The following is a 25,393-nucleotide window of genomic DNA, read 5'->3' as shown; positions in this document are numbered from 1 at the left end:
TGGAATATGAATGGAGAGCGCCTTGTTTAACCGCCTCGCAGACTGGGGACTTCAGATTAATTTTGTCGAGGTGGAGACGAACAGACTAAAGTGCCAATGTCAGAGAGGCTCCGGTGGGGAAGCACCAAATTAATTAACACTGTATCCCTGCACCTCGGGTGTGTGTGTGCAAGCGATCTGCTCAAACGCATTAAATCAATTGAAGCTATTCAGACATGTACAGAATCCCCCCCCTCGCGTTTTCCAAATTTAGCATTTCCTTGTCAAGCTAAGAAATCATCAAAATCTGGCTTATAAGTTGAATTGCATTCATAGTATGCAAGGTCAAAAGCCCGGTTGTGACGGCTGCGTGTAGGACTTAAAGAGTACTGCGCTTTTCAAAGTTTGGACCAACTTGCCGCAGAATAAATGGTACTGGAGCGAGGACTGGTGTGCGGTTGCTCGCATCCTTCCATTTACCATAAAGCATCAGTAAGAATTAGATCTACGCAAAACAACGTTTGTGGTTTTAGTAAAACTTGAAATTCAGTTTCAGTGAATCAAATGCAAAGAAAAGCATAAAACAGAGGCAACCCTTCCCGTCGTATGACGGTACAGTGATCCCTCGCTATAACGCGGTTTACTTTTCACGGTTTCGCTACTTCACGGATTTGCATCGCGCATTGTGTTCTGCATTCTGATTGGCTAAAAAAGTCACTCCGCTTCTTCTCTACCTGTGCGTCAATAACGTTGCAGTTTAATATGTACACGTACGTAAAACGGCTTGCCAAATTTACATGACGTACGTGCAAATCCTCTCGCAATTTCGAGTTTCTCTAAAACCCATAATGTTGACCGCTCTGGACCCACAAAAGGGCCAAAAGGCAGCGGAAGATGCTATCTATCGCAGATAAAGTTAAACTTCTGAACATGCTAAGGGAAGGTAAAAGCTATGCGGCTGTAGGTCGGCATTACGGAATTAATTAATCTTCCGTTCGTTCCATAACTCGCAGGAAAAAAACATAAGGACGACAGCAGCAATGTATAATAGAGTATTTAATTGTATAATAATTGTAAAAAAAATTAAAATAAAGGTTTCTACTTCACGGATTTTACCTATCACGGGTTCTTTTTGGAACGTAACCCCCGCGAAAAACAAGGGTATACTGTATTTGGATAAGTGCTAAGTGATTGGCTTGTTTTGTCCATGTGAGATTTTAAGAAAGCACCGCAGTGAACCCAGAGGCTAACTCCCAGTGGGGCTTTTACACTCCAAATACCAAACTGAGAACTAGCTAATACCACTAATTTCAAATATTTGAATGAATATCAACAGTTAAACCCTTGGCGGCCGTAGCGCGCGGGGGTTCGGCGGCGTCTCAGCTCCTGGGTTTCCTCAGAGGAGAACATCGCCCCTGGTAACGCTGTAATCCCTCACCGACAGCGGCTGAGGCTGCAGTGCACCACGAGGACGCATCCGAAATGCGAAAAGAAACGGAGCTCACTCCACCTGAGCCGTGTAGAACTACATTCAACTAGCGTTCCATCGCTTTTGAGAAGCGGTAGAGCGACCGGCGGGGGGTCGGGAGCGAGCTTACCTAGATTGTGTCGTTTGTTCTTCGCGTGCTCGTGAATGTGTTTCTTCGTAAAGCAGCCGAAAAAGACGCAGTACAGACAAGAGTGGAGTCGGTTCAGGTGGGCGCCACACATGTGACAGATACACGACTTGGCCTGGAGGGGAGAGACACAGGGGACACACACACAGAAAAAGCCGTTGAGCGGCGGGATGATGAGAGCGGGCGGGGAAAAAAAAAAAACAAATCCACAGCAAATGTACTTTGAGGCTGAAACGCAAGGCGGTGTTGGCAGAGTGGAACATCCTGCCCGGTTGAATTTTTTTTCTCCCCCCCCCCATATTCCATTCAGTCGCGTAAAACACTGAGGAGCACAATGTGTATGAATGAGCCTGCTATGAACACAAACTTAATAATCACTTGTGGGGTTGAATGCAGTTGAATTACATCATAGGATGTGGACGATCCCAAACGTGACTGCATTGAGAACGGCAATGGGAGGGGCTGACATGGTAGATCTTCAAAAGGGAGCGTAATCCAATCACGCGTGATGTTCAGTGTTGCACTGCGTATCACCGGCGAGTACGCTTCCGTAGCCGCGATGCAGATCTCCAGACCAACAAATCCAGTGCTTTGAGAACAGCGAGCAGGTCGACAAACGCGCCGGCGGTCAGTTTTCCGTCGGGGTCGAACTGCTCCGACTCGGTAACGTAAAGGCGGGGCAAAGATTCATCTGCAGCCCCTGTTTCGGGAGGGGCAAACGGAATAAAACCCCTGCTGCGGGGAGGAGAGAGTGATCTAATCTGAGCTGCTTTACACTGCGGATCTGCTGCGATGAGTTGCCCACTAGAGAGAACACAGAGAATAGAAAGCAGACAGATGAAAAAAAAGAAAAGAAAAAAAAAAAAGGGGGGGTGGGGTTCCAGCAAAGGTGACACATTGGCAGGGGACTTTCACAGGCTTTCAGTTTCTGATACTCTGCCTGAGAGCAGGCCACACAACCGCTTGGAATTCTCCTTCCAATAAGACGGCGACGTTCACCGGCCAATTTTTAAGCTCGGTCTGAAGAGGCCGTTTGAAAAGAAAAACAAAGTTTCGCTCCCTGATGACCTGTTGCGACGAATTGGCCGCGCGGTGCAATTAAAACGCGGCCGATATGTCGATGGATGTATTGGACGGCGACGTTGACAAACCCCAGCTGGCCGGTCCATATCACCGGCAGACCGACGGTAGGATGTAGCAAACCGAAGTGCGGTAAATGTAAGCGAAGGTGGGACAATTTGGTCGGATTGCTGCAGCAGCTTTAGCCCATAATTTCCCAACTGAAGAGAAAGACCAAGATTTGAGACACAGCAGAAGCAAAGTCTCCATATCTCCAGATAGGTTTTTATGGTAGCCGCCAGCAACCATAAAAACCTATCTTTAACCTAAAAAACAAAAAAAAAACAAAAACTGTGCAATATTTCATTTCACTGTGCAATATTTCATTTCATAACAGCTACACTACAATTTTTCCTTTTATCATACTATTGTGCGCTCCTTACCTCACTTGTTACTAAGACACTTGTAGTTTTATCACTTGTTTACTAAGACACTTTATAGTTTCACTGAGACACATTATAGTTCATAGTTTATTTTTATTTCTAATTCTGCCTTTTTCTTTTTATTATTTATTACTGTTATATTTTCTGTAACTGGCACAACAATTTCCTTCGGGATTAATAAAGTTGTTCTTATCTTATCTTATCTTATGCAACTATTGCATAGACAGGCTTAGGAACTGAATTTTGGGCTGAAGCACGAGAACTTAACCTAATAAACATGGAGGTGTTGTGTTTAGTAATGAGTAAAATAAATACCAAACAAGATGTCAGTTACGGGAGTATCTCCACCATTGAAATGGTTTATCCGCGGGAGTGAACTTCTGCACGTGTATGATTGAAAAAACAACGGCATGTAAGATTACGGCTTCAGCTTCCTGACGGCTGCTCGGGGTGAAAACACCAGAAACATGGCCACCAGCTAACCAGCTGAGATGTTCAGAGAAGACACTCTGGTCAGTCAAAGGGGTCTGTTGGGATAAACTGAAATACAGCGGACGAAACTGGAGCAGGCAAATATGACGAGATGTTCGCCACGCCACTGGTAGATAAGATCAGAACAACTTTATCAATCCCGAAGGAAATGTTGTGCCAGAGTTACAGAAAATATAACAGTAATAAATAATAAAAAGAAAAAGGCAGAATTAGAAATAAAAATAAACTATAAACTATAAAGTGTCTCAGTGAAACTATAAAGTGTCTTAGTAAACAAGTGATAAAACTATAAGTGTCTTAGTAACAAGTGAGGTAAGGAGTGCACAATAGTATGATAAAAGGAAAAATTGTAGTGTAGCTGTTATGAAATGAAATATTGCACAGTTCTGGATATTGCACAGTGAAATGAAATATTGCACAGTTTTTATTTTTTTTAGATTAAAGATAGTCGTCATCCTGTGTCAGCCGGGAGCCAAAGGAGTTCAGACTTCCTCACGCATGGTGAAGGTTGGAAGGTATAGCTATCTTGCCTGACAAAGAATCTTGAATTTCAATCACTCCTATATGTCTTACCGTCCAAAACTAATCACATATTTGTAATGGGACTTTCAACGATTAAATATTTTAGTCCGATTAATTACATAGATTAATTTAGATTAATTTCAGATTATTTGCATTAATTAACCACCCATGCATTTTATGCTGTGCGTCACTTTGTGCAGGCAAAAAGCCCCCTGATTAATTTAAACAGTAGAACAAATGTGGCGGCGTCTGCAAAATGAAAATAAAAAAATAAAAAAAGATAAATAAATAAATGTAACAATCAGTTTTTTTTTTTTTTTTTTTTTTTTACTTTCTTTTTAAATCAAACAAATGATTAATGCTCAGGTGGCCCTCTTTTAGCCAGCTGCTGAGACAGACCCGTCTGCGGTATCTGATGTTTGGCCCGAAACGGGCGTGGCGGCAGCCAAAGTCCTTGCAGAGGAATCCCCTGCTAATCTCTGCTCGGCGTGGATGTGGTGGGTAAAACCCCTCCTGCGGGGAGCGACGGCTACTTTACGTCGCTCGACTGTTCCGTCTTGAGCATGTTTGGACTCAAACGTCCCGAAGAGAGTCCAATTTGTACCGAGTGCTGAGTGGAATTGTGGGATTTTCTAGTCCTTGTGTTAAATGCACGATCAAACCCAATACCCAAATTAATAATCTGGATTAACGCATTTATTTTGACAGCCCTAATTTTGAGTTAATAGGATGTTAGGACTTTCACGTCTCATGTGGACCACATGCTTTACTCTGATTTTACATTTTTTAAGAGACGGGGGATTGAGCCAAAAAAAAAAAAAAAAAGGAATATTTATTGCAAAAGACAAATAAGTGAATAAGTACTCCCAGGTAAGGATTTGCATCTTACAGATCCTTTAAACCTGAATGACTTGCAAAGGCAAATGAAGGGCAGAGTACATAAAGGGATATGTAGTATTAAAAGAGGACTTGAGTTTTAAAGTATGTCCGGAAGAGCCAAATATGTTCGGGAGGAAATTCGCGCATACGCTCATCCCAGCAACGCTGTCAATCTGCACGTCTCCTGCGTTGCACCAAAAAGCCAAGTCAAAAAAACAAGAAACCATGCCAACGCCACGCCTTGCCCTCCTCCTCCCCCCCCCAGCCTCCACTCTCCTCAGAACATCTATCCGTGCCCCGGCTCACCACGGTTCACGGGCTGCGTATTCCTCACTGTCAGCAGTCCTCTATCTCTCTGCACCGAGGGCTTTTAATGTTCTATTAGAGCAGCTATTGATCAGCCACCGGCTCAGATGACTGGAACAACTGTTGGGCGGATAGCGTAGCGAGCTCATGTTTGCGCCGCTGCTGCACGACGTCTCCCATATGGGACGCATTCTCCGGGGCGAGCCGGGCCGGTGCCGAGGTCAAAGACCCGCTCCTCTACTGAGCTGATGAATGACAGGAGAAAAGAGCAAAGATATTCGCTGGATAAACAGACGCCTGATACATCTTTGGTTACCCGCTGGTATTTCTTGTTGCTCACATTTGATCGGTGCAAATCTTCTTAATGATCGTTATTTTAATAGGCAGACCTACAAGCGGTAATATGCAGTATCTGAACTTATTTTGCGATTAAAAACTGAAATTGATGAATTGTATAATTACTCATAAGAATTATTGTCATTTATTATTTATGACATTTATTTTATTTTATTTACAGTGATTCCTTGCTATAACGCAGTTTACTTTTCACGGTTTCGCGACTTGTTGGATTTGCATCGTGCATTGTGTTCTGCATTCTGATTGGCTAAAAAGTCACTCCGCTTCTTCTCTACCTGTGCGTCAATAACGTTGCAGTTTAATATGTGCACGTACGTGAAACAGCTTGCCAAATTTACATGACATACGTGCAAATTCTCTTGCAATTTGGAGTTTCTCTAAAACCCATAATGTTGAGAAAACGCTCTGGACCGACAAAAGGGCCCAAAAGGCAGCGGAAGATGCTATCTATCGCAGATAAAGTTAAACTTCTGGACATGCTAAGGGAAGGTAAAAGCTATGCGGCTGTAGGCCGGCATTACGGAATTAATGAATCTTCCATTCGTTCCATAAAGAAGGAAGAAAAAAACATAAAGACGACGGCAGCAATAAGTTTCGCAGCAGCAATAAGGTCGCGGTGGGCGGTGCTAATCTCCGCAATTTGAAGCCTTCTGTTCACACTGATTATTAAAATTATTATTTGACAGTACAGAAGTTATTTGTTGAAAAAAACGTTTCTAAAGTACAGTACTTTTATTTGTGACACAAATGATTGAGCCTGTAAAATGGTTTGTTCTTTCTTTTCAATGTATAATAGAGTATTTTATTGTATAATAATTGTAAAAAAAAAAAATAAAGGTTTCTACTTTACGGATTTTGCCTGTCATGGGTTCTTTTTGGAACGTAACCCCCGCAAAAAACAAGGGTATACTGTATTATTTATTTATTAGTTTATTGATTTAATTACATCATTTATTTATTTATTAAAATAAAGAATTGATTTGAAATCGCTGCCTGTGTTACCTACAGTTTGGTTTACAGTTTCAGTTTTGGCAAATTTTGGCCCCAGATGTTTGGGGAAGGTCCCATCGATGTGGTCACATCTGCACGTGCGCGCTGTGCGTCAGCGGCTTGACGAGAAGCCACCTTCCAGACACACCTGGTTCTTCTGCTGATCCGTATATTTTGTGTAAACGACAGGCAAACGTCTGACGTTCAAAAAAAAAAAAAAAAAAAGATCTTTTTTTTTGAGATGGAATATCCGAATGCCATTTCGTCCCGGCAGATTTCGTATCGAATCCGATAACCTTGCCTGCCTAACGCGTTCCCTCTCCTTCAACGTGCACTCCAGCTGACTGCATTACTCCTCCCTCAGCATTTAGGTTAATGCATTCATTTTGCCAAGCAGAGGCAGTAACATGATGAGCCAAAACTGAGGAGGAGAGAGGATGACGGGGACAATTATGATGTGGACAAAAGGTCTGGCTCTACAAAGCCTGCTCCGACTGCTGCAAGGAACAGACTGGGAAGGAGGGGGAGAGTCAATACTGAGTGGAGCGCTGCTATATGAGCGCAGTGACTCACCATGCTGCTTCACACTCTATTAGCCAGGACATACTTCTTAACACACACACACACACACATATCTGTGTGACTCACAATAAATATTCACATTATCTTTACAGTTAATATATTTATGCAAACTGGGAACGGGACGTGATTTTCAAAGAACTGATAAGTCATCCAATTTTATGCGTGACTACCGTCTTGTCTTTGAAATACACTTCGCTCCGGTTGTAACTCGCCAGAGGGTCAAGATTAACTCCCCAAATCCACCAGTATTTATACTCCAAATGCACTCCCCTAATATTGACACGGGTATACATTTGCAGAGTGCTCAAAACACAAATACACGTTTTTAATACGAACAATCCCCAGTAAAAATGAAGAGGGCGGCACACACACACACACTCGTCATTATACAATCCAAAAGACACAAAGTATGACTTTTACACTGTTCTCTTGACTTACAGTATATCCCTCGTAACGTACACTGACACCCCGCGTGGTCTTGTGCGCAAATTTATTTCCAATTCAGCCCCGTGAATCCGAGTGGTGGAGGACGGGAAGCACTGCTGGGGAGTGCGATTTGGCCTCATACTGTCACACGTTGCTATAAGGACGTTAAAGCTAAACCCTGAGCTGCAGACTATGAAGTTTAGTGTCACACCAGCTCCAGAAACGAGCCGGTATGAAATGTAGAAATGTGGGGAAACAAGCGGACGTGCCCCAGGCGGGACGGCTCGGATGTCCTTCAGGGTTCGGGCCGGTTCGGTGTGTTTGCACGAATAAAGTCGTGTCCACGGCAACCGTGTGAATCGCTGCGTTTTGGTGTGAATCAGACTGAGATCATGCAATAAAGTTCCGCTTTTGGAAATCTCAGCTTCTTTAAAAGGGAGTACACGAGTTTCCATTTTGAGCGACTTTGGACCCGAGGCACGGAAAAGGCTCTTTAAAAAGTACAAACGCCACACCGAGCACCTTCAGAGAGGTTTCGATAGTAAATAATCATGACAAAAAAAGCCCCAGAGCCACATATAGGGGGAAGAATCCCATTTACACAGAAGGCCTTGTTCACAATCATGTTATTGAGCATGACTAATGATGCACAAAAAAAAAAGAAACGCATCAACAAGAAGCCCCAGACTGACATGTATAATAAGAGCATTTCACGTCGAAGGGAGTGTGTTTACGTTCATCTGCACAGATGGTTTAGTCAAGTTCCAGCTCAACAAAAGGCTGTGCAATCATTTGTTAGCCCCTGCAGCTACCAGATGCCCACAGCTCAGGCTTCAGCGCTGGAAGAACACAACACCCACACTCATGGCCATTCAAGAGGGGCTGTTCATGTGACTGGTACCCTCAGGTCACAGCGTCTGAATAATCGTGTTGGACTCAAGTCTGCTCGCATCAAAAGCTGGCTTTGACTTTTTTTTTTTTTCTCCCCCCCCCCGCCACCAACAGCACCGAGCGCAGGCACGGTTGATCGACCGGTCCGTCGAGGAGCTTCCAAAAGTGAAAATACGGACAAAACGAAAAGATTGAATACATCTAGGGAGGATGGGGAATCAAATGCAGAATTTATTTAACCCCCCAACCTGCGTGTCAGTGACGGGAGATTGATTACCTCTTGGCTTCTGGTTTGGTCAGTCTCCAGAGGAAGACTGACAGCTCATTAGCCAGATGGTAGTACTAGGAAAGGTCTGCAACAGCAGCCTCGACGGCTGGCTGGGGCCACGAGCGGCGGGCTCGGCTGCGGCGATGCCTTTCAGAGCTTGTTGGGCGGCCAAATGAGAGCCGCCGGCTTCAGATGGAGGAACAATGAAATGTGGGAGGGGAGAGTGAGCGGGAAGCGGTCATGGGGAACTGGCGAGAGGAGGCTTAGGGTGGACCTCCATCAAAATTCTAAAACAACGCTCTTGTTGAGCCACGTGAACATCCATATTTACACGGTCAACGCAACATATTAGACCTCGTTATCCCGAAAACAAACAGTATGTTTATTGTAAAACAGACGCCTCTTTTTGCTGCTATAAATATTTAATGCGGGGCCAATTAAAGCAGAATTAGTTAGTTTCTCCAAGCGGTGGCAGCAGATAGAACATACAGAGTGGTGGTACATTCAAATGAATCAATTTGAAACCAGGCCGGAGAGGAACAGAAACATGGTTAAACATCAGCTTTGAAAAAACAATCCAAATAGAAAAATCTTCCTCTCGGCCACAGAAAGAAAAAACGACACGTTCTGCGCGGGAAAATATCACAGAATCATTTTACTAAGCGACATTTGAATGAGGTGACCAGGTAGATACGGGTAGAATTCGGTTTCTCGGTGCAGAAACGACACAGTATCGGCATACGGTTCGAAAGAAGAAACAACCGCCACGGCACAAACAACAATGTCCGATTGGTGAAAAGGCACGGGAGGTAATCAGTCCGTAAACCAAAACTGTAATTGGTCTAATTCTAGAAAAACAATGGAGCGCGCTACAACGGGCGACCACTGTTAGTCCAGGATTGCCTGAAGCGGCAATAAATTGTGTGGAAGTTGTTTTCTTTATGGCGTGCGTATCGGAAACAAACGCACGGCACACATCTACGTATTCTTTGTCCGGTTCCGCAGAAAACACCGGCAACCCAATCCATCACCGCGGCCCGGGCGTGTACCCAGCAAGAAATGTGTTTTGGGCTCTACAACCAGAGGAGAAAGAAAAAACAAAACAAAACTGCATTCCCAGATTTTTAAACTTGACCAAACTGATTTTTTCCAAATGCTTCTTTTTGATCATCGGTGCAGACCTAATCCAAGTGAGGCTGACAGCTTAATATTTCTCTACACCTGCAAATGTATTGGACGGGCATCTTGTGACTGCTGTATAAAATGCTCAGAATCGAGCGGCCTATCTCTGACTCGCGAAAAGCGCGTGGAAAACACATCACGGTGACACATCGGGCCCCGGATTTCTCCGGGTCGGGTCGGGTGTGGCCGTTTGCTAGTTTCGTTAATCGGTCCGAGTCTCCGCCGTTCCACCCGGTTCACACATCGTGTTCGGAGTGATCCGCTCAAAAGATACAGGCGTAAACACTCCCCCGCCCTGAGACCGCAACGTCTGCGTTTCCTTTATTCACACGACTGGGAAATATTAAACACGTTAATGACCGGATCCGGTCTCTTTTATCCCGACCTCGTCTCCTTTGAATTACTCAAGGAGGGAAAGAGCGACCGGGCATTTGTCTGGGGTGATGTGTGTTATTTAGAAATTAACAGGAGGGATGCTATAACCCTCCTTAAAATTAATTCTACCTCAACCGCCAACTAATCTCTCTCTCTCTCATTAGTGCAGGCCATCATCTTTTGCTTCCTCTGTTCCTCGCTGGTCCGCTGCTTAGCAGTTATTCTTTAGCGCTATCTATCTCCGTCTCTCTTAGCGCCCCCACGTCCCTCCCCTCTCTTCACGACAGCATCCATAACAAGGTGGTCAAAATTAAAACATTGAGAAAAATCAATCATAGGGCAGAAAATAAAGAATGATGCTACTTTTATACCCGATATGAACAACATATGCGCAGGGGTTGCTTGTTAAAACAGATACACGGCGTGGTACAAAAAAGTAGAATCGGATCCCACGTGATGACGGAGGAGTGCGTGGAGACGCCGTGGCAGAAGTGAAAGTCACACATTTAAAGGTCGGCCACTTTTTGGTTGGATCACGGAGCGGCCTTTTAACGCCCCGTGTAAAACGGGGGCCGGGGCCTGACCGACTGAACGCCGCGCCGGATGCGGAACGGGAGTGACATCGAGGGGGGCAAAGACAAGATAAGGGATAAAAAGTCAGGGTGAAGGCCGGAAAATGAAGTGTGACATCACGTCTCATGTGTGAAGAGGCATGAACAATGAATGCAAAGCGGAATTTTAGTATAACAATTACGATGAATGCAATTTGAAAATGAGACCAAGTGGAGCAAGTCTGAAAACACAACTTTTGCTCGGCTGTGACGGCGTAGTCTGGAGGTAGTGAGGTTTCGGGTCTGAAATAATATTTCATTTGATAGATGAAGGCGAGGACAGACAAAGACAGGCACAGGGCGGGAGTAGGCAAAACAGAAACTAAATTAACCTGCGAAAAGAAAGACATTCCATGTGGTTGCTGAGTGTCTGAGCGACGTGTGCAATGCCGTGAAAATCCTGCAAGCAAAGTCGGGTCGTCCGAACAAAGCCCGCGCGTCCCTGCTCTCCCGTCACACACAGGACGACCGTATTCCTTCGTACGCTCCTAGGTGACCGTCAAACAGCCCGTCTTTTCACAGACGTACGTTTCGGTTGCACCATCAGCAGCTGAGATGACAACACACACACACACACACACATCGCGCAGTGAGCGCATTAGTGCCGACTGCCGGGAATCTGTTGAGCGCGTTTTTAAAGTTTTGCCGGCTAAACCTATTTGGTATCGACGACCCAGCGTTTCACCACAAGGAATTATTTAGCGATATCGCCCTGGCTTATGTGGGAGGAAGAAGAGAAGGGGAGAGGAAGAAAAAAAAAAAAAAAAAAAATCTTGTGAGGAAGTCGGTGGAATGGATCCCGATGCTAAAAACGTATGCTGATGAGTCAAGGAGCCGGCGATGACAAAGACCCGCTCAAAGCGCAGGAGCCGAGCCGGCCCCTCTCTGAGACAGGCAGCGCCTCGCTGAATGTTTATTTTTTGTGGGGAGGGAAAGAACAAAAAGGAGAAAGGAGTGATGTGGGGGGTGGGGGGGGGGGAAGCAAATGAGTCATCTGTGGATTTTTCTCCCTTTCCCTACATTTCAGATTCCCCTCAACATCTAGAAAATGATTTCTCTCTCTCATCCTCCCTCATCTCATGCGGAATGGAGTGGGAGTGAGTGTGTGGGGTGGGGGGGTGGGGGGAGGGGGGGTCACACGTGGGCGAGGCGGAGCCGGGATTCTTCTGATCATTTATGATTAATCCGAAAAAAAAAAAAAAAAAAAAAAAAGAGAGAAAAGTCGAGTTCAGTTGGCCCTCTGATCACAACCCGTGCCTCTTTAATCAGACACGCAGCTGGGTCTTCAAAGCACTTAAGAATTTAACATTCTGCGAACCCCGCCCAGCTCGCCGACATCCACCCGGGCTGCAGGTTAACGCCACGCGACGGCTGCCGATCAAACGCCGGGCGGGTTCCTTCGCGTATTGTTCTTCCCGTGGTATCAAGTCCATTTTTACAGCCACCAAACTGCTGGATGGCGGAGCGCGAGCAAGCTAAATGATCCCGCCCCGCATGAATATTCAAAGTATCTCTCCTCCAGCACCACCTAAGTCATTCACAAACTATAAATTATAAATATCACCGGGGTTTGGGGGGAAGTTTATTCAGCTGTTAAAAGCGGAGGCGGGTTTGTGTTCATAAGCTGCGCCGACATCTTTCTGTGCAAGCTACGCATCCGTGGCCCACAACCCGGAGGACCGTGGACCGCAAGGAACGGAGCAAACACGAACCGAATCCAAAGCGAGGAAGGCCTTTGCGTGAGGTTAACGCCTAAAGATCATGCTTAAGACATAGAAATAAAGAGCAGAACGTTGGAAAAAAAATGATGCTAGCATGTTATGCTAGTAGCGTGTGACGCACATTAACACTGCGGACACGACACGTGTGATAACTTGTGTATCTTAATTTGCTTTCGACCATGTTTTTTCCATACTTCTGTGATATCGTGTGCTGATCCGAGTGCAACTGTAGGACATCGTCATCGGTTTTGGCTCAAATACAACAATTGTGTCACGTTTATGTGAAATCCAAAACACCTGAGGGAATGATAGAACACCCGCGATAATATCACATTTACCATTGAGTACAGTTGACACATTTGCGCGATCGCTCCGAGAGGTAAAATGACGCAAAGTGTAGACGAACATTCTCAGTAATGAATACACCCCCACCCCCCACCCCCCTGACTCCCGATACAGCCAAAACTAATTATTGAACAAGGTCACCTGATCAAAAACGAATCCAAAGTCACATTTGGCTCGGGTGTCATTACTGAAAACTCCGCACTGATATTCACTGTGACATTTGTTACCCTTCAGGCTTCGAGACTGTGGCTGCATTGCAGGTGAGGGATTTTCTACCGGCGCTCCTGCACATCGTCTCGGAATCAATTGTAGCTTTAGGTAACCGCGCGTAGGTTACTGATGACTGACTACAGAGGGGGGAAAAAAAAAACATTCACGGAACAGAGAAATGAAATACAGCATTTCAGTGCAAAGGCTCTGCCGAGGGAGACTCGGTCTCGACACAACATCAACATTCAAAAGGCTTCGGCCCCTAAAGGAGGAGGAAGTATATCTTATCCGACACCGCTTAGAGTGTATCTGCTGTTACGTAGCTCCATAAAGGACAGTACGGAGGAAGGCCACATCACGGGTGTTTGATGGACTATGCTAACATCTTTTCATTCTGAGATAGCAAGGACAGATAGAGGACTTGTGTGTGTTATTACACAAACGTCACACACTAGGATATATCAGAGTTCCTCGGTCAGCCTGCTCACAGTCCATTGTTGACCTAGAAGGGCTATCAACGCTTTAACCCTTTGTTTCAATGTGAGAAAAAGGACACTTTCTCTTCATTAAACAGACCCGCCCCAAATGTAAACAATCTGGTCCGCTGTTTAATCTTGTCATTGCAACAGGATCTGTTAGAGTTTTTTTTTTTTTTTTTAAAAGACATCTCACCCCTCCACTAACAGGCTTCCGACTGCGGGGAGTTTTTTTTTTGTATGCGAGCCCGGGAGGAGCGGCCCCGATCTGTCCTGAGCGCTCAGTGAAAACGGGGGCTATCAGGAACAAAAGGAACTGGTTGAGTCACCTGGGCCGGTGTTTGAATTCAACTCCTCACCCAAGTTTCGATTCAAACCCCCAGCTCGCCTTCTTTTGTTCCCGGCGACTCACACTTGATGCTAACAAAACCCAACTCGGGTTACCCGACAAGTGTCTTTTGTCCCTCCAGACCCCCTGTTCACACTGAGCACAAGGCAAAACAGATCAGCGCCCACCCCCAGTCCCACGCAGAGATCCCTACAACTCCCAGCAGCCAGTTAGAACTCAAGGGGCTCCTCGCACGACGGGCGGAACGTCTTAAAAATAAAATAAAATGAGCAAGACCAGTTGCTAAGACAAGATTAAATAACAAGTATCATGATCTGGAAGACAGGGGAACCTCTGCGAACGACCTTCCTTCGCCTTAGTCCTCCAGGGAGATTCGCGGCAATCGGATTTTTAGTAAAATCCTGCTGACAGGTGGCCATTAAAAGCACCGACGGATTTTTTTTTTTTTTTTTTGCAAGCTGTGTTGAAGGATCTGGTTGAAATACCGCAGTAAGTGACAGATCCAGACATTGGCTTTGTATAAAGGGGAGCCACAAGGATGTTAAATCACAAAATTACCCCCAAAGTAAAAGCGTGTCAGCCATTTGCGACTAATGTGTCCTTTACTCAAACTCCAAGTGTATTAGAATTTTGAACCGAGGCCAGTGGTGGATTTTGTTGGGGTGGCACGTGGAGAGAATTACGTGGTGTTCATTTAAAAGCAAAACGGACGGCAGCGATCAGTGACCTAGGACGCTGGTGCTTTGCACACGCCAAGAATATAGAAACATATTCATCGCAGCACAATATAAAGGGATACGATACAGTCCGTATGAATGCAATCTAGCGATGAGATCTACAAAAGCTAGCATGCTTAGCGTGTCATTATTACCATGTGCAAAGACATCTGGAAAAACAGTACGGAAGACAAACCTCACCGTGCGCTGACATCGATAGGGTTTCTCTCAGTGAAATGTCGGTCGTTAAGAAGAAAAATGGAGGTAAAGCATGAAATAACGGGTGGGAAAGACACTGGAAGCAGGAGATTATTGTGGAAGGCAGGTTTAGTGCTGAGACAGAGCGGCCGTCAGACCTGGCTTGGGAAAATGCTGCTTCTCAAAATAATGTGCAATGTTGACAAAAGTATGATCCCGTAAGGAGGGTAATTAAGTATACATGTCAAGACAGCAAGATGGAAAACAGACAGATACAAGTGGTGGCCATCGGATCAAACTGTTGCAGGATCAGCTGCTACACTGCCCGATAACCCTCTCTCTGCGATACGCTTACAACCTTAACAAAGACGAGGTGTGTGTCGCTCTAAAAGAAAAAGCATGTCGGATGTCGTCGATGCACTAAGGGCATGCACTGACTGCTCGTGCCCCCCCTCCCGCCCAGCCCTCACCGAAATATTACTGACGGCGGCAAAGCATCTTCTGAGATGCACGACAGATTGATTCTTTCGGGGGGACAGGGGGGCACAGAGAGATGCTTTGCTCTTGAGCGATCACTGGGTGAAAGGGCTCTGAGGCACACAGGTATAGGAGGAGTGTGAGAGAGAAAGCAAGCCAACTCTTATTCATTTCAACTAGCTACAGGATGTCAATGCAAGATGAGGAGGGATAATTATCAACTCACCAGATCTGGCCATCCTGCATCACTCTGAAGCACCTATTTTATCACAACAAAATAAAAAATGTATGACAAGAGATGCATATGGATATCTGACGACAGCAGTCAAGCAAACTGTAAAACGTTTTGTAACGAAGTAGCTGTTTCTTGTTAAATAGGATGAACATTGCAGCACATAACACAAGTAAGTTAACATAGACATGGAGGGGGACGTAAGTGAATACGGCATAGTCCAGTGGTGACATCATGTTTCTGAGAACTACCCGGAGCTACAAGGAACGTGTGGATATTGAACGGGCTGCAAAAATAACAGAAAAAAAAATAAATATAATGTGCACATCTCGCTAAGGTCCCGGCATCCGGAGGGAGACCGAGCACTGCGATCTGAGGGGAGCCGCTCAGTATTAGCTACCGTGCGGGACGACACAATGGCTTGATTGGGTGTTGGAAACGATCGCCCCGCAGCCCCGCTCTACTCGAACCCCCAAGTTTTAGCCATCACCCGGTGCTAACCGCATCTGCATCTACCGTTACAACACAAGACCCCTCAGCCAACGGACACGCCGGGGATGCACATAAAAAATAATAATAATAACTAATCGTTGCTTAAGTTTTGCGTGCTTGCAGGGAAGCCGCTCTCCGCGGATCCGGTTAGCTAACTTACCGGTGAAAAGCGTTACTTGCTAACCTCGATTAAGTTACTAGCGGTAATACTGCTGCAAGAGAGCAGTTGGTTCAAAAAAAAAAGAGAGAAAAAGTCCCGATTTTCTCTGTAGTCGATTAGGCGAGTGTGCTTCGAGTGAGACAGAATTTGCACTCGGGATAAAGACAAGGAAGAGGCACATTAACAGTAACTTTAGTTTAAGAGGCTGCCGTGCAGTTCCTGTGTTTTTACCTTGCGTCTTCTGGTCTCAGCAGTACCACTCCAAACAAAGCATTGGTATATGACTCGAAGATTTTGTTTCCAATTATCCACTTTATAACCGTTCACATGGGAGCACCCGGCCGGACTCATGACAAACAAAACATTCGGTTCTGTTTTGTTTTGTTTTTTTCTTTAAGTGTCAATGAAAAGTGTCCCGAATGATTCACTCGGCTAGCTAGCTAGCGAGCTAGCTAGCACGAACTATCTGTTCCAGAAATGGTTTCCGTTTAGAAATGGGACAATCGGTGTAGTCTCCAGAATGCTCCCCGGGCATCTGACAACCGCGAACTATAATCAACCCTATAAAAAATGTGTTGATGTAGACATTCGAGAAAGTTATCACTTCGCTAAAATTTCTCTTCCTGCTATTTTGACAGTTGCCGCTTCCATTAACGTTAGCCCCCACTTCCACTCTCACGATTAGTTAGCTTTCTTTCTCTAGTTAGCCAGCTAACACTCAACTACTGCTTCACAATGCCCGCACAGCGTACACCATGATTTGCCAATACAAAAACGTTACGTCATTACGTCGCTGCCGAGGCACGTCGGATGCGCTCGTTTTATAGCCCACGCCGCGCCGGGAGGGGTTTAACCGCCGATGTGCCTCGCTGAGCGCCGGGTCCCCACAAGCACCGCCCACTCGGGACGTCACGGAGTATACAATGCAGCAAACACCGTTAAAAACTTTACAACGGTGTTTTAGTGAATGGTGTCGAGCTGTCCCCGATGAGGAATATAACTATTTAATCACAAAGAGACACTTAATTGTAATTAATAAAACCCTGGAGCCGTTAATAGCCGATGAGTGCAGTCATAAGCGCAATTATCCAATGATCAATCATCTTGCCATTTCTATCAATATCATCTTGTCATATACCTGCAGTGACAGATAAACTGTGCAAAGGAAGTATTTCAATAAAACAACACAGAGATCTAAGAGGATTTAGTTCAGGCATGCCTTCTGTAACATTAGTTAAAGCCTGCCACCTAGTGGTCTAATGGTGTTCAGTGACAATGTGGGGAAAGAGGAGGCTGACATGAAACGGTGCAAATCTCAATTTGATAGAATTTGCTTGCAGGTTGACGTGTTGGTACGGATGGGGATGAAGAAGGGAATCTGATTTCAGGTCTTACATGAGGTTCTTTGACCACCGAGGACTCAATATAACGGCTGGAGGTCTCTATGCATCGGAGGGTGCGTAAAACACACAGGCGTAACACATGCAAACTGAGTTCCCTGTCTGAGAAGAATAAACATATTTCAAACGGCAATGGGATGATAATTCAGCGAGATACTGATTTCCACTTTAATTTTAACTGCCAGCACAAACGGATTTTGTATTTAATAAAGGTAAGTGATACTTGAGAGCATACAGTTTTGCACTGGTGAACAGTGCTTACATCTCAAACATAATCCAATTGTATTTGTTCAGACCATTTTCGCCAGTAGCTGTGTTTTGTTTTGGATGCTTTGAGCTTTAGATGCATATCACGTGAAAGGAGGATTATCGTGATCATTCGGTTACAGGACTAAGACTTCGGGGTGAAAAGTAAAAAGCAGCTTTCCTATTTTCCCCTCAAGCTTAGTTCCCCTGGTGTATGACAAAACCGTTAAATGAAAGCATCGTAACACTCGCAATATGGGCAATGCTTTTTCTAGAGGGGATGAGAAAGACCAAGAGACACAGAGAGAGAAGATAGACAGCATGGAGGATATCGTGTGTGTGATAGCACGGTTTATTGCATGGTCTTCGGTTTGGCCCTTTAGTGGAGTTAATCAATAACGGCCTGTTCCTGGAGTTCCCACATAGTGGCAGCACAGGCCTTTATATAAATAGTTCAAGCTCCAATTTTGAGTCCAAAGTCATGCAGCCCGAGCACAATCTGAGATCTTTGTCCAGAAGAGCGCCATCTAGGGAACAGCTCGGATCCTAGCGCAGAACCCTCAAGGGTTCGAGGAGCAACAAGACAATAAGATAACTATACAATATATAAACAGGTAATAAAATAAGTATTTTGCAAGTTGAAAGTGCAATGTATAATGTGATGTAATGTAATGTAATGTTGTGACATTATTAGTTTAGTCTTCTTGAGGCCATCAGATGATACTCAGAAGGGAAACATCTAATGGCAAAACACCCGTCTGGTATTGTTAGTGTGAGCATGTTTGGCGCTCCAGAATCCAATTTTTGACGGCCCGTGTAAAGGTGTAAAAATCAGTAATGTTATTTAGATTGTCTGGAAGCCCATTCCATTCTTTGATGGCTTTATAGGAAAAGGCATTGTAAACACTGCAAACACTGTCATTAGTATGATTATACCTATGAATGTGAATATTGCAATAGAACCGGCAGCGCGATAGTCCAAACAAAGCATTGGTATATGACTCGATGATTTTGTTTCCAATTATCCACTTTATAACCGTTCACATGGGAGCACCCGGCCGGACTCATGACAAACAAAACATTCGGTTCTGTTTTGTTTTGTTTTTTTCTTTAAGTGTCAATGAAAAGTGTCCCGAATGATTCACTCGGCAACGCTTGAGTGCAGCTCGGTGTGCAACTCACAAAGCGCGGGTGCGAGGATAAATGCAATTTAAGTGGCAGTGGACTTTACATGTGAAGCTGTTTAAGTGTCTGGGTTGTTCTTTAATCGTGTCGTTCTACATTTCACACTCCTGTCCATCCGGCCAGTTGATGTTGGTGGTCCCTGGCGATGGAGGCGGCTCTCCTGTGGTCTCTGTGGTGGTAGATGCTCTGCAGAGAAGGCAGCGGGGTTCTAGGGATTCTCTCTGCAATTAACAATAAGTTATATACAAATTATATACACTCTGTGACATGTTGTTTGTTTGAATTATAAAGGCAGTAAGTAAAGTATCCAGTGCAACTTTGCATCCTGACACCTTAAACCAAACACAAGTGCACTTTTTGGACAAAATGGGCCAGAAAACAACAAGAGATTATCAAAACTACACATAAAAAGACAGAAAAGTTGGAGTCCAAGGAAATCTAAGCTACCAAAACGACAGAAGTGAATAATGAAGATAAAGGAAAGCAATTCTTGGTTAATAAAAAAACAACAACATCTCTGTTTTACATGCATTTTGGAAAAAGATAAGATAAGATAAGATAAGATAAGATAAGATAAGATAAGATAAGATAAGATAAGATAAGATAAATTCTCTTGTCTTGAACAAGAGTTCAAGTGTCAATAAATATGAGTATAAATATAATAGCATATGACATCCACTAATAAATATACAACAGAGAACAACAACAACATCAAGGATAAAAAAGAAAAAAAAAAGTAAAGGTGAAAATAGACAACAAAAATTGGTAAACAACAATAAGCAGGATGCGAATCGGGCTGAGACCAACGCGGATAAAATAGACAACAGAGTTACAGCATGACGTTGGTTTGAAAACTGGGGAACTTGGAGAGCCGGGAGGTCACCTTGATCCGGTTGTTCAGCAACACACACCGAAGTCATGTAATCCAAGATGCCGTTTAGCACCCCAGACCGCCTTCCTCCAATGCTCCACGGTCCAGATAGGATCCCTGATCGAGGTGCGTTTAGCACAATCTGGAACCCGTCTGCAGCTGTGCAGCCCCATAAGCGACAAATCGGAATAATCTGTGTATTTTGACACTCCTGAGGCCTCTTTCATTGCCTTCTTCAGGAATGAACCGGCCCCACAAGGAGCTGCATTCTGAAAATATAAATATAAATAACTCTTCCTACTTGCTGCCTGGTATTTGCTTTCCGACGACAGATTCTCCGCAGTGATTCCCGATGCCTTATCCCAGTGTTTCCCACATATGAGTGTGCCGTGGAAAAATGCCCACTTTCACCGGATTGGTCCGAAAATTATTGATTCAACGCAAATAATGTGTCTAGGTATCTTGAACCAAGTAGGCAGCAAGCAGTGACAGGCAGAGCAATGAAATGCTCCTCCACTAGATGGCAACAGGTAGTGAATGAACCTGTGGATCTACCTGCTGCTTCTCAAACAGCAGAGAAGTTAGTGATTTTTTTTAATTATGTTTTGGGTAACACACTTTTTTTCATTCATATTTTTGTGTGTTATTAATTATTATTTATGTATGTTTATATTAATATTTATATTTATGTAATATATATGTATATATATATAGATATAGATATATAGATATATCTATATATATATATATAGAGAGAGAGAGAGAGAGTGAGAGAGAGAGATATATTATATATTATATCTATTATTCTTTATATATGTATATTATATCTATTATATATATCTATTATTTTTATTTATTTATTTTTCTTTTACTATATTTTATTTACATTTTGGCTGAATTATTTTCATTGCCAGTTGCCATATACATACATACATATATATATATATATATATGTATATGTATATCAGTGACATCATCACCACATGTCTCTTCCTCATTTGAACGGTAATTGTAAATTCCTTTTAGTGATTTTGAAAAAAAAACAACTAAAAATGGTGCAGCTACATGGAAAATAACTCTATAGTATAAATCACTGAATAGATATAACCATTGATTTATTTTTTCATTTTGCATTTCTTTCTTTTGGTGATGACAGGTGAGGCCTAGCCTCCCCTGCCTCTAAGAATAATGTGAATAAGAATAAGAACAACTTTATTTATCCTGAAGGAAATTGTTGTGCCAGAGTTTCAAGTAAAACATAACAATAATAAATAATAGTAGGAAATTGTATAAACAGTATAAAAAAGGTTCTACTGACAGCACGTCACTGATATATACATATATATATATATATACACTGCTCAAAAAAATAAAGGGAACACTTAAAAAACACATCCTAGATCTAAATGAATGAAATATTCTTATGAAATACTTTGCTCTTTACACCGTTGAATGTGCTGACAACAAAATCACACAAAAATGATCAATGGAAATCAATTGTATCTGGATTAGGAGGTCTGGATTAGGAATCACACTCAAAATTAAAGTGTAAAAACAAACTCCAGGCTGCTCCAACTTTGATGTAATGTCCTTAAAACAAGTCAAAATGAATCTGTGCTGCTTCCTGAGTGGACACTATGATTTCACAGAAGTGTGATTGACTTGGAGTTACATTGTGTTGTTCAAGTGTTCCCTTTATTTTTTTGAGCAGTATATATATATGTGTGTGTGTGTGTATATGTGTATATAAATATATGTGTGCATGCATATATATATATATATATAACTAACACTGTGCGTAAACAGACTTTGAAACAGGCAGCGTTGTTGAAGAAAAAAAACCCAAGGCGAGTGAGATAGCTGTGAAAGCTCGCTACAAAATTACTGAACCCATGGCTAAAGCCAAACAGCAGAAACATGAATACTGCCTGCCTGCAAAATCAGCTTGGAAGAAATGCTCAGCCCTTGCGCTGTTAAAGAAATAGCTCAAGTCCCGCTCTCAAATAATACCATTTCCAGACTTATTGATGACACGCCTGCAGACACTGAAAACAGTGGGAGATTTGCATTGCAACTCGACGAATCTACGGATATCAGATATATTAGATTTCACACTGAGCAAGTAAATTGAGATTACGGTTTCATTCTATTTCGTTGAAACCATTTTTGATATATTTATTTGTCGGAATGCCATGTGATTTTTCTAACGTAAATTGTGTGCCGTGGCTTAAAAAAAAGTTGTGCGACACTGCCTTATGCTTTCAAATAAACCCAAATACGAACGCATTCTTGTCGAAATATTTTCGTCTTGGCAACCGGATTTGAATTTCTTCACTCTTTTGTACCAACAAACAACACCGCCATTCGCATAACAACCCTCTTACACCTAGTTTCTGCAGATTAACTCTTCCATTAACGCGCAACGAGCCACCTTGACCCACCCAAAAACCTGGCAGTTACTCCCCACAGGTCATTAGAACTGGAGACGCCTCTGAATGAGGTTCATAAGAAGGGACTGACCGTCACATGAAGTTTCTGCAAGGCGACGCTTTACAATGCAAAGCGTGTGCCCAACATGCCCAATAGGTTCGCCCAATACGTCGATCGGGATCTGCCGGTCGATCGCAAAGGTAGTGTGGGTGGATGGCATGGCATTAAAACCTAGACGTCAGCCTATCATCCTCACTTGACTGACAGTCTGTCTGTCCGATCTGACCTTTTCTGACACCGGCGGCGCTGCGCTTGTGCACATAACGGCGCGTTCTTGCAAGCTAGCGCGTTAGCCTCCGATTTATGTCGTCTAAACTTTTGGGTATAAAAATGAGTGGGAGCCGGACCAAGTAAAAAGACTAAAACGTATCACTTCCATACGGAATGGGAGTTGGACTTTCTTTTTACTACGTCATTTTCAAAGTGGCTCATCTGCCGGTCTGCCATTGCTATACCGAAAAAGGGAAATATGGAGCGGCATTTTCAGGCCGTTCGTAAAAACTAAGTGAGCCGAGAAGGAGAAAGGTGAAGGAACTAAAATTTGTCTCACGACTAACTTCAACTATGCTGCGACTCCTGAATAAGATATTTACCAAAAAAGTACTCTGTTGGAATGTGCCATAAGGGTTCATGCAGTTATGCAAGATCAAGAAACATTTATTGTGTTAAGTATACTCAGTAGATATACAAATAAATATATATCCAGCATTTTTAGTGGAGGTAGATCATTTTCACATGGTCATTTGTAAAGTAGCTCACAAGGGGAAAAAGTGGGGGCGCCATCGCTTTACATATTTGACACAAATATAGAAAACTGTCAGACGACGTTTAATTTGCAAGGATGGGAAAGCGGTCCATCGCGATTTCTCGAAGCCACGTTTGCATCGAAAGATTTTGCAAGCTTGTGGGATAAATTCAAACACAATGAATCAGATGGATGAATAAATGCATTTGAAGCGTTTCTGTTGATGAATGAACGAATGGATGAAAATGCAGAATAACCTTTTATGCACAGACAGAATGGAGGTAAAGAGAACCTTTTTTTAAGTTTGTAATATCTAATATATATATATATATATATATATATATATATAACTTGGCCCAGCTCCCCCACTCAATTTTATATATTACATATATATGATATATATAATATATAATGATGATATATTACATATATCATTTATATATATATATATATTATATATATGCATATATACATATATATATATATATAGAGAGAGAGAGAGAGATGTATATATGTATGAATGTATGTATGTATGTATGTATGTATAGATAGATAGATAGATAGATAGATAGATAGATAGATAGATAGATAGATAGATAGATAGATGGATATGTAATATATCATCATTTCCGGACTATTTAGCACACCTGAAAATAAGCCACACCAGCTAAGATGAACAAAATAAAGATATTGTACATATATAGGCTGCACATGTCTGAAAGGCGCAGGTGTCCACATTGTAACCTGAGATATTTACACAGACCCTTTTTTTTTTTTACTTTTGATTAAATACTTACTTTTAATTAGCCCACAAAAATCCATAAATTAGCATGTGAAAAAAGTAGCAGCTCATAGTCCAGAAATTACGGTATTTTTTAAAACGTAAACATAGGTTGGCCTTTTTTTTTTTTCAAAGAAAATAATAAATATTCTTTGACAAGGCCTTACTGAAATCATGCAAATGTAAACAGAGATGTAATAAAATGTTCATATTCATGATACCAACCCTGCAATGGTGCGGAGATTGCAATTATAGTTACTCGCTAGACGTCAGCGGATGCGTTGATGCTTGAATGCGACGGCCTTTGGAGTTCACGCCGTGCAGCAGAAACAGGTGGTTGCATGGTGTGATTGGTCCGACCCGGAGCACGCAGGCAGACGTAAAAGAAAAAAAAACAATTTACCGCAGAGACGAGCTAAATGTAGAAGCGCGGAGCCAGGAAGTGTGCGTGGGAGTGCGTATTACCTGAATAATATGTATTAATAGAAGACTGATAGAGCTCTGTGATGGAAACTACGTAGATGTAAGCCTAATGTACGGGGTTACAGACTATAACTGTCTGGGCTTGTTGAGGAAATTTAACATCCTAATACACTGACTGATTAACAGCGCCTTGATGCAATATTCAGATTGTCTTTCTTGAAAGCTCAGTTCTTGTAATTTCCTTCGCCGTACCGCTTTTATCAGCACCATTAGCATTTAATAATCAGTTATTTCTAACGCGGCGTGAGCAGTTGTCAAGGTCTTCTGAGGAAATGGACGGTCGCCGATGCCATCCAGCAGGCGATTCTTCGTGTGGATGGTGTCCTCGACGCAGAAAGAAGACGAGTACGTTGTTTTCTCGTTTCCGAGAAGCGGCTGCAAAATGAATCGGTGAAAGAAAGAGGAGATCTGTTGTGCGTGAATGCGAATGTCTTCGATCGGTTGACGGTGTTTACCTGCTTCCACGGCGTCCATTACTGGTTGTAGGACCAATAATGTGCGCCTGCCCGTCGTTTCACATATAAAGCAATGCTCGGATTACTTTTTCACCTACATTTGTAACTTCATCGTAAAGAGAAGGCGTGTTCTTTGCCGTCTCCCTTCGTTACATCGTGTCATGTTTTCTGCGCAACGTGCCCTGATTGAGCTGAGAGAAAGGGCTTTTGTACATTCTGCATCTTCTGAGCTGAATATGCAGCACGAAGATGAGAAAGTGACCGAGTTTGAATCTAAACCGAGAGCTCTTCAGGTCAATTTTGCAACGTGCAGTCTTTCCTCTTAACCCAATTATAAAATCATACTTTTCTTTAGCTGCCATTGCTTGAGCAGCGTCATTGTG

At 43.2% G+C, this 25,393-nt stretch overlaps 1 protein-coding gene across 2 annotated transcripts in view; it reads right to left on the bottom strand.

The window, feature by feature from the left end:
* Positions 1-17,010, bottom strand: part of LOC147217164 (ubiquitin carboxyl-terminal hydrolase 22-like) — a 32,129-nt gene extending 15,119 nt beyond the window's left edge. Inside the window, exons 1-3 of one of the 2 annotated variants that reach the window (XM_086175389.1) lie at positions 16,586-17,010; positions 15,697-15,729; positions 1,578-1,710 (exon numbers count right to left, since the gene is read on the bottom strand). In XM_086175389.1, coding sequence (XP_086031515.1) covers positions 1,578-1,710; positions 15,697-15,729; positions 16,586-16,705 — 286 coding nt within the window. In that variant the 5' untranslated portion in view covers positions 16,706-17,010. The remainder of the gene's footprint in view (positions 1-1,577; positions 1,711-15,696; positions 15,730-16,585) is intronic. The other variant, XM_086175390.1, reaches the window with a different exon arrangement.
* Between the last annotated feature and the right edge of the window lie 8,383 nt (positions 17,011-25,393).

The sequence above is a fragment of the Fistularia commersonii genome, chromosome 28, assembly GCF_037954325.1.
Source record: "Fistularia commersonii isolate RoL2024-O1a breed Wild chromosome 28, RoL_Fcom_v1.0, whole genome shotgun sequence".
Lineage (NCBI taxonomy): Eukaryota > Metazoa > Chordata > Actinopteri > Syngnathiformes > Fistulariidae > Fistularia > Fistularia commersonii.
The sequence above is the reverse complement of the archived record's forward strand: the minus strand, read 5'-3'. Positions and strand labels throughout refer to the sequence as shown.